A 10722-nucleotide genomic window follows, 5' to 3' on the forward strand; every position below is an offset into this window, starting at 1 on the left:
ACAGCCCTACCACTTATGTTTTGGATGAAGATGAACCTCGATTCCTTGAAGAAGTTGATTACAGTGCAGAAAGTAATGATGAGTTAGATATTGAATTGGCTGAACATGTAGGAGATTATGAACCTTCTGCTCAAGAAGAAGTACTTTCTGACTCTGAATCATCAAGAACATACCTACCTTGAGCCCTCTGCCATCTCTTGTAAATAGAAAGATGAAATGAAATATCTTGGTGGTTGTTACACAGGAAGTTTGAGAGATGAATTTATAGAGAGCTGACTCAGAAAGACAAAAAGAAATTTGGGCCTCTTTGGTTTTAAGACAATAAATGTGTTATTAATTCATGATAAAATTGGCGCTGTTTTATTTTAGCTATTTAATGCACTTTATATAACATTGAATTATCAAGTATTGGATTTATTTAAAAACCTGAGTATCATTGCATGGCTTTTTTATCTCCTTATGGTTATATTCTGCATCAAATGGATACTTTTGAAGTGTGTGAGAATATAAAATCGAAATCCCCCCCCCCCCCAGAGTTGTTGAAAATTCTGAGTTTTTGAAAAATAATATATATGTACATGGGTTTCTATAGATGTGTCTGTGTGGGGTTGGGTAGGTAGTGAAGATAAGACTGTTCTTCAGAATCATGTTAACTGTTGTGACTGAAATAATCCAGAGTTTGCCTTGAAATCATTACATTCTACATTTACCAAAATTAAACAAATAAAAACTATATTAAATGTTGCATTCATTTCTTCATTCTTTTTAACCAGTTCAGATTCTTGGTTTATGGAATCTTTGTGAAAATATTATAAAAATCCAACATCTGAACACGTTGATAAAGATATGTAAAAAAAAAAAAAATGCTTAATTTACCAGTGTTGTTTTTTATAGTATAGGCATACCTCTACCTATCATAAAAGATGTATTTGAACAGCTCTTTTGTCCAAAATTGTGTCTCATGGGTACACCTAAAGTTTATCACTGCAGTCAGTTTAAGCTTTAAAAATGCAGCGAGGAGGTGATCCAATGTTAAACTTGTATTTGAATATAAGCTTATTTAGCATTTTCTGAGCTGTACTGTTAGACTTACTGAAGTGAACTTATTTAGGGCATGTTGATACTAGTATCTGAGTAATAGATGACTGCAGTGAATTGAAGCCATTTCTTGTAGTGACATCTTCCCAAATTTAAGCTGTCTGCTGCAGGAATAGCTTTGTATTCAAATAAAATAAAACAAGTCCAGTGACTTTGGATAAGCGCTTTAAGAACTAAATCTCTGTTGTAACAAAACAAATCCAAAAGGATAGCTCGTTAACAGATTATTGCCAGGACTCAGGTGCTTAGTTTTTGGCACATTATCCTTGCTTATTCCTGATTCGATTTTTTAATTTTTAAAGAAACCTGTAATGGAAAGAAATGATAAAAGTATATTTCAGATTTTTGCATTTTCCAAATCAATGATTTTCATTGTATTATTTGAGGTATTTCATCTGCAGTGTAGCTTCTTTTTGGTGTCATGGGAACCATGTTTAAAAACATAGCATGAGGCAATTGACAAAGAGGTCTTTTTCTCTAAATAGCCTAATTCTTATTACTCTCAGAAAATAAAGACTAAACAGATTATGAAGTTGAAGAAGACATCTTAGTATGTGGTGACCTAATTTAAGAGAGATTAGGATATTTTAGCAAGGTAAAGTATTATTTATTTAATAGTTTATCTAATAATTTATAATTGTAAAGTAATTTATTTTAATATATTTTATATATAAAATAATTACAATATTTAATTATAATTTATTCAGAGAGTAGATTATGGAGCCACTATGTGCATGTTGTGAATTTTTCTTGGTTCTTATAACATTAGAAATTAAAAAGCAAGGTAGTCATTATGAAAAGCAGCTAAAGTTACTATAATGTGCAGAATAACTTAAAACTTGATTATGTTAGCAGTGTAAAAATCCCTTACTATGTAGTGTTACAATATTTTATATTGATGAAGTTCATCTTTTAGCATGTTACAAACCTGAATATGCCTTTTACTAAATAATTATAGACAGGATTAAAGAGAAAGTCTTCATGGTTAGGAAATGATTTTTTTCTTAAATAATAAATACTGGTAGCTTTGGAAAAATAATTTAAAATTCTAACTTCCCTAAATAGGGGAAAAACTAAGTTTCATGGACTAAAATTGACCTAAATTTACCCATGTGTCTGTGTCTTTTCAGGGTTTTCAAAGAATGATTTAGATGACTTCAGTGCCATAAGCCTAAAAATTAAAGTGTAGCTGATAAACTGAGTCTAAGGATGGAGTTTAGATTTAATTTACCTTGTGTTTAGAACTATGAATTTCTTAAATGTAGTTTTAGCCTAACCCACTGGTTCTCAAAACTGTATAATTTGCTTCAGAATCACCTGGAGGATTTGTTTCTCAAAACAGAGATTACTAATTATGTAGATCTGGGGAGTGCCCCCCAAATTTACATTTCTTAAAGATCTCAGGTGGTGATGCTGCAGGAACCACACTATGAGAACCACTGGTATGATCTGATGTTTTCTTTCAGCATCACAGTTTCCTAAAAATCAGAGGACCTATGAATTGGAAATTGGCACCAGAGATGAGTTAGATCAAACTAACTTGTAGAATCAAGAAAATAAACACACAGAGTCACAGGGTCACTCGGGCAGAGCCAGGGTGTTAGCCCAGCTCTCCTAATAACTAGCCTCACATACTTATCATAAAAGGAAATGCTGCCCTTTGCCTGTCCCCAAAGAGTAAGGAATGTTTTAAAAGCTCGAGGTCTCTGTTGAGTTTGTGAAATTTATTCCGGCAAGGCAGGATGCAGAAACCTATGGTTCAAGTGGGCTTTTCCTTCATTGCAGTCACACTGTTGTTTGAATACAAGATTGTCCTCCATTAATCAGACTTTGCCTCTTTTTCCAGTTTTTGTGTGCTATTTGGAAACATGGACATTGAATCCTAATTACAAATAAGTAACCTGGAGTTCCACTTCAGATAGTGTACTAACAACAATGAATGCCATACTTCTAAATTTCAAATACCCAAATTAAGATGACCATTTTATTATGAGCACTGAAATGGATAATACAATAAATGTACTGATGGAATTGTTTTTGTGCATGATCCAGAAATAAATGACAGTAATGAAACGATAAATGTATCTTTATAAATCCTTTTGTTTTCCTATATGTACTTAAAACATCATAAAATATTAACGGGAAATCAGTGAATTTTTCTCTTATTTTAGTGAGAGTTTAGTAGCTGTCTATAAACCTAGTTCTCCCCATTAGGAAAAAAACCTATTGAAGCAATATTTGAATTGAAAGACTGTTCTGCTTTACACAATAGAATGTTATTAATGTTGAGTAAATATTTCTCCGGTTAAAAAAAAAAATGTATTTAAATTCCTGCATAGGAAAAAAAGGAAACTCAGAAGAAAGCCTCATTTTTTTAATGAGAATTAATGTTTTGAAAGTTTAGTTCTTGAACTGTCACATTTCAGTTGTTTTTCGCTGGAATGATACTTACCGAGCACTTTTACTTACCTATATACTGGGTTGACACTGGCCAATGGGAAGTCTGCCCTTAGTGCCCTTCTCTTTCTAGATGCTGAACATTAACTTAGGCCTATTGCTTCCCACTCTATCTCATAAGCCTTCAGGCCCCTTTTATTAACATCTTACTACTTCTTCAGAGCTTGACTGGTTGTTGGGGGCATTGAATCATTAAACTGTTTTTTCAGTTTGAGGTTGCTAAATATGCAGTGCCTAAATCCAAATGAGTGGCCCTTTTATGGTGGCCTTTGAGGCATCATGCAGGACAGTCAGAGTGATATTTTGGAGTCCAGGATGTGGTTGGCACTAGCGAGTACTGAAGTGGTCTCCTGTAGGTGCATTTATACTCACAAATCCCTGTGAAGTGGACATTGATGTTGGCACCCTTCTATTGGTCAGTGCACACAACTTGAACGTACTAAAAAGATGTTGCTGCAAATACTAAGAAAGCTTTGCTTTTGTAATATTAAAATAGTGGCCTATGCGATCCCTCTCATGACATCAATCGCGTGCCAAGTAAATAACAGGTGAGCAATAGCAAAAAAGCTGGTCAGAGTAATTAACATTTCAAATGGACGTTTAAGTCATGTAAATGACAAATAACAAATGTGAAGAAACTATAAAAGGCAAAGATGCTCATTGAAAGTTAAAATAGAAAAGACTGGAGTTTAATACATAAAAGTAACGCCTGTACCTTTGAAAACAGATTGGCTTCTCTGTAAGCTTTTTCTCTAGCTGAAGGTATAATTAAGTAGGGATTTTTAAGACTGGAAATTTATTTTCATGTCCAGTGCTAAATATTTACTAAAGTCAAGTTATGTACTCTATTTATCATGTCATAACTTTGTTATTTATTTTTTTCATTCATCATATCATCTATATGATTGGTTTCTTCCTTCTGTTTTCCTCATTTTAATTCTTGGAAATGTTTGACATTTCGTTTTCTTTTTCTTTCAGAATGTGGGCACTTGAACAGAATGACTCAATTGGATAATGTCATATAAAAACATAATTTTCAAAAGCTAAAGGATTATAATTTGTATTTATTGTAGAGAGAGGGGTATCCAATCCATAACTACTGAAGAGCTACACAAGATGAAAACATCGAAAACTAAACCACTGTCACATATGCTAAAATCCAGATCACTTAACAGAACAGAGTAGACACTTATGGTTGCCTCCCAAACAGTCATTCTCCCCTTCGCCCTAACCAGTGTTTCAAGAACTGTGTGCTCTGAGTTCACCAACTTCAGATGTGGAGCACGTGACCTGAGCGGAGCCAGTCAGCTTGCTCTGCCCGCTAGTATAGGGCCAGCACATGATCCAAGCCAATGCAAGAAGAATGAACGTCAGCACTTTCTACAGTAATGCTAAAGCAGAGACCCCTCCTTGGTACGGGAGGGTGTAGTCGCTGGTGGCTGTCACGCAGCCCTGAGAGGAGAGCACTCCTGACACCAGGCAACATCGAAGGAACAGAGCCATGGCACTGAGAGACCTCCGGCCCTTTTATCCTTTGCGCCCCAAATCAAGCTGTGTGTGAAACCTGTCGCGTCAGCTATATGGACTTACAAGTTGCCTTCATGGTTTAAGCTATTTAACTGGATTTTTGTTACTGGAAAAGGTATGTCTGTTACACAGGTGTGTATGTCTGAAACCTATCTGAAAAACTAACAGCCTTAGTGTCCATCCCTGAAGAGGTGATTCCACCCAAAGCACACATCCTGAGAGAAGTTAAAAGAAAGACAAGTTATTTTACCTAGAGAGACACTGAGAAGGCAAAAACAGCAGATGTCTACTCAGACATGTCTGATAAACTAATTTTTATTTTCCACCTACAGGAAAAGTTTACTGGGCTAGAAATGAACCATATTTTTGTCATTGCCCACTCGAAACTCAGGGATTATTTCTTCCAGTCATGAAGCTCATCGGTGGTTTCAGAGATAATATTGTCCCAAGTACTGCCTTTTCAGCACCTTGAAAATTACCTAGTAGTAGTGAAGGACTCTAATATCGTGCAATATTAATGTGGAAAGTGAGGACCTCTTTCACGAGGCATCGGAACAACATGGAAGCTAGCTGAGAGGAATCAGAGACCCCTTTGTTGAGTTACGAGTTACATCAATTAGAGCATTGGGCAAATACAATGGGGTGAAGTTTGGGTATTACAGCTATCCATTTTAAAGCTATTTCCATCCACCCACTGATTGGAACTGCAAATCCATGCCTTTTATCCACACAAGATTGATAAGGAGCATTTAAACAGCCCTTTAAAGTTTAAGAAGTGCTTTCCTAAAAGTTATCTTCTTTGAACGTCTTGAAAACACTAGTAATAAATAGATATCATTGGCATTTCTACCTAATTTGTGAGGAATCTGAGGGAGGCTTGAGAGGCCATCTGACTTAACCTGGACTTGCTAGTGTGTAGCAGAGGTGAGGCTCAGACCCGAACCTTGGACCCCTCCTCTAACAAATCTGCTTCCTCTCGCATGCAGCTAAACGGTGGCCTGTGCCATCTCTGCGAGTGAGCCAGCCCAGTTAGCCTTGTATAAATAGTCTGATGATAATTGCAAAAATATGCAACTGTTTTATCACTACATGCCATAGGGTCCCGAAGGAGGAGGGGAGAGCTAAACCTGACTATCTAGTGTGTGTTAAGCACTCTCCTGGATGCTTTATGAAAACAATCTCAATGGAAACATTTTCTCTTTTAGCCCATGGAATGATTCTCATAATTTCCAACTCAGTATTTTTGTGGATGGTTAGGAGAAAAGTGGTACATCCAGTTTTTGTTTCGAACTATTTTATATTTTTTTTTAAAAGGGAAGAGATTTTTGAGTCTTTTTACTTTATGTTTAACAAAAATTGGTAATAGTTTAGTACAAGCCATTTTGTATTTTCTGATTTCTGGTAAGTCTTGGAAAATCTGCTTTTCTATCTATGATGGTAAGGGAAAAGAATATTGTCTAACATACCTAAAGTACCTGTGTCTCACAGGCTTAAAGTAAATTATTGCTTCATTTTTCTTTAAAGAATTGATGTTTTCACTGAGAAGATACTTTATTCTGTAGCTTCATTAGCACTAACTGATAGGGTCACGAAGTGAGAGTTAGAAATAAGCCCACAATTACCTGTTGGTCTAGATTTAATTTTAGAGGAATATAACCTTTTTATAATACAGAACAAGAATAAGATGACCTAAACACTCCAAGTTTGTATTCGTTTATGAGCAAGTTATTGGCAAATTTTTATAGACTTTTTAAAGCATTGGTTGATGAAACTTAGCTGTATCGTTTCAAAGTTCTGTAATTCTGTGGGTGAGAGTGCAGTAGCTATGAACTGGAAAGCTGGGTAACTACCACTATAACCATTTTGACAAGGTGTACTCTTTCCTGCCTTGCAGAAGACATCTATGGTGGATAATTTATAGGGTTTGTGTAGTATACCCAGCTAAACAAGGAAGAGAGCGCTAGGATCCTGCATGGCTTTACTTCTAGATAATGTGATTTGGGGAGTTTCACTGTATATTACAGGTAAGCCCATCAAACTTACTAAACTTTTTAGTCAGACCACTCCAAAGCATGCCAATCTGTTCAATACTTAGAGTGAATAAAACCATGACTCGCTATGATGATAAGAAAGGCTAGCACTTACAGTGGGCCTACTATGCTACCGGCACTGATGTGTGTGCTTTATTTGTATGTGCCTATTTAATCTTCACAAACCCATGATAGATATCACCCCCGTTTTACAGATGTGGAAACTTAACTTGCTAAAGGTCACACAGCTAATAAATGTTGGAGAACTCAGCTGATTCTTATTCAAGACAAACAGGAAAGTGGCTACTGAGATAACTACCATTAGAGGTTTTACAAAGTTGTCATTCAGATTCCACAGTATCTCCCCAGGGAGCACACTTCAGGGCCAGTATGTTTTCCACAATGGGCTTACAGGTATGGGCCTGCCGTTTTGCTTGTCACCCCCAAGGAGCAGGTACAGTGGAACATTCAGTCCAAGCTCAGGACCCTCACTAACTGAGAAAGTGTAGCAGGATGGCCTTCTGTTCCATCACATTTAACTTCTCAGGAGTAGCTCTATGTTCTGTCCCCCATCACATGCCTCCTTATGGGTGAGAATGCTGGAATTCAGGTAGCAGCAGTTCAGCCACTATATAGTCCAGTTATACCCGCCATAAACCTTTCATTGTTGTTATAAGGAGAAGAAACAGAAGCAGAACTGATTGAAATAAAGACAACGTGGTTAATTAGGAAAAGGTTCATGGACTAAAGAAAATAAAACCAAATGTATGGGTCTAAAATAAAAATCTATGCTATTTGTTTATAATCTAGATGATCAATATGATGAGAAACCACTAAGTAATAAAGTCAGATTGTGAGTGTTCCCTCGCGGGATAAGTGCCATACTTTACAGCGTGTCCCGTTACCCCTTAGGCACCTTCCTGGGGTGTACTGAACAGGTAGTGCAGGGGGCTGTGTATGGGACCAGCCATGGATTCTAATGAGTAATAATTCTTGATCGACCCACAGATACCATCTGTGAGTGGAACCTGGGGTGTAGGAAATGTTGGAATAAATCTTTAGGCCCACGATGGAGCCATTACTGCCTGGGTGCCATGTCAGTGAACTGAAACTTTGTATCCCTATAAATAAATGCTCAGCTGGACCAGAAATGCAGTATATGCAGTCAATCAATCTGCAAACACCAAGCCAACTCTGGGGACTCTATACTTACTTCCTTGTTCCTCTTGCCCCAGCCAATCAGGTATTTTCTGTCTCTTCCTTGTTCCTTCTTCTTCTTTTTTTTTTTTTTTTAATTTTTATTGGGGAATATTGGTGAACAGTGTGTTTTTCCAGGCATCCTATGTGGGAATTGAGCCAGCAACCTTGTAGTCGAGAGCTCGTGCTGTAACCAACTGAGCCATCCGGCCATCCCCTTGTTCCTTATTCTTTATGCTATAAAAGCTTCCTGCCTTCAGTCCCATTTTGCAGTTCTCAGAATGGAGACTATACTCTTCATGAAGTGTTAAAGTATGTATCACCTAATTTGTCTTCTTTAATCATTTTTTAACAAGAATCTCCCATGAATGGGAGGCTTGAAACAGCAGGTGGTGACAGCCCTGTGACTCGCAGAGCCAGCCAGCCCCAGGCCCAAAGAACTGAAGTTTCGCATTGTATACAAATGTCAATTTGTACAGGAACAATGAAACTTATTTTTACAGGCTTAGAGAAGTGGAAAGTTGTTTCAAAAATTGTGTCGTGTTACAGGTCCATGCTGGAAGACAAACGGGTAAAAGCTAGACGTAGCAGAGCAAGACTTTTCCTTTAGTGCTTTGGTATGTTAATATTTAAATAGCCCTCACCTCACATCAGAGCTACCTGTCTAGGAATTTACAGGGGACAGATGTAACACCCAGAGGTGTAAGTTCACCATAGGTCTTCCGAATGATGATTCTAATCTTTGACCTCCCCCATTCTCAGCACCACCTATATGTTCTCCAGCTCCACAGTAGGCTTGTTTGGTTGGATGTCCCAGCTTGAGAGGTCTGGTGTGGGCTTGAGAGGTCACTCACATTGTGTAAGTGGAATCTGATTTTAATAACCTATGGGGCCGAGAATGCCCTTTCATGGATCTACTTTTCTAATTAAGAATTAGATCGTATTGGGTGGAGGATTTAATATCCATTTAACTAATTCCTGAAATATTGCTATCCTAGTTTGTGAGGTTCTAGAGACCCAAATTTGTACGGTGTCAAGCACAAAGCCCGGCACAAAATAACTGCTCAATAAATTGCATAACTCTGTGAGTGGTGGCTCTTTTGACTCCATTTCATTCTAGTCAGTATTTCAGAATTTGTCCTCCCATGGAATCTTTAGTGCTAAAAAGGCTCTCAGAGGTTACTGAGTCCTACTCTTTTTCAGATGAAGAAATTCAGTCCCACAGAGGTTAAGTGACTTGCCTGAGGCTACCCAGCTTTCTGACTCTGCTCTTGAACCCCCTGTCAGATCCTTTTTGATGTTTACTCTTCTGTTGGCACATCCTTTAAGGCTGAGCAGAATGGACTCTAATTTCAGACATGTTTTGTACTCTGTTGACAGTTACATCGCCCATCTTGCCATTTATAGCTTTGACTTTATAGCTTTGGGAAGCACCTTAAAATATAATTGCAAACACTCTACCCATCCAAATGTGCACTCCCTATGCCTAATAATGAGGCTTTTAAGTGGTAGCACAGGAGAGCAGCAAGATGATAGCTCCTGTGAAATGAGAAATCTGGGCAAATGGGATTTGATAATGGATTTTTCAGTGACACTGGTTGTCTGATCATTGGTTCGCGGTTATGCTGGTACATTTTGTATTTTGAGAGGCACAAAATGTCCGTTTATTGCCCAAATACTGGTTAAAAGTTTGATAATATTTCAGAATTGTAGCCAGGTACCACAGGACTTTTTTTTTCTTTTTCAAAGCTTTATGTTTGATGTTCCTATTTTGTTGTTTAGAAGTTGTACTTTCTATTTGTAGATCTATCAAAAAAGAAAAAACGTTTTCTATAATAGTTCCTCAGTGATTTAATTGATCTGTTATTCTTGGAGTAGAAATGCCAGCTACCCTTGGGTTTGAGACATATGGAAGAAATGCCTATGAGCTTGGCCACTTTTAATTGAGAACATACATTCACTCATTTGTCAAACTTAATCAGTTACTGATGTGCAGGGCACCAGAGTAGGTGAGAGGAATGCAAAGGTGAGTAAGATGTGGTCCTTATCCTCAAGGAACTTGGCGTCCCATGGAGGAGATAGGCCTGGTTTCAGTAAACTACAATCATGCCGGACAGAACATGATGCCAGGAGAAGGGGGAGCTGCCCAGGCGGCACAAGGGAACTAACAGCGAATCCCAAAGTGGGCCTCTGGAAGGGGGTGGTGATGTGGGACCATCTGGATCCTAAAGAATGCTGGGATTATGAACCGTGGAGAGGGACGTTGACAGTGGGGGAGTGTAGGCAGTGAGAGTGGGCAAGGGGGCTGGGTATCCCAGGCAGAGGGAACAAGATAAGCAGAGGCTGGAGGTGGGTAGGTGAGGAGAGGGAAGTGGGACTCTGGTCATGAAGGGACTTGTAAGCTATGCTAAGG

At 37.9% G+C, this 10722-nt stretch overlaps 1 protein-coding gene across 6 annotated transcripts in view; it reads left to right on the forward strand.

Moving 5' to 3' along the window:
- Positions 1-7382, forward strand: part of AGTPBP1 (ATP/GTP binding carboxypeptidase 1) — a 149934-nt gene extending 142552 nt beyond the window's left edge. For 4 of the 6 annotated variants that reach the window (XM_019750135.3, XM_019750132.3, XM_019750131.3 and 1 more), the window contains one exon: positions 5-745. In XM_019750135.3, coding sequence (XP_019605694.3) covers positions 5-182 — 178 coding nt within the window. In that variant the 3' untranslated portion in view covers positions 183-745. Of the gene's footprint in view, positions 1-4; positions 746-4533 lie in introns of those variants that run through there. The other 2 variants (XR_012495819.2, XM_074330623.2) reach the window with 2 other exon arrangements.
- The last annotated feature ends 3340 nt before the right edge of the window (positions 7383-10722 follow it).

Source organism: Rhinolophus sinicus, chromosome 16 (genome assembly GCF_057876585.1).
Source record: "Rhinolophus sinicus isolate RSI-liver-muscle chromosome 16, RSI-T2T, whole genome shotgun sequence".
Lineage (NCBI taxonomy): Eukaryota > Metazoa > Chordata > Mammalia > Chiroptera > Rhinolophidae > Rhinolophus > Rhinolophus sinicus.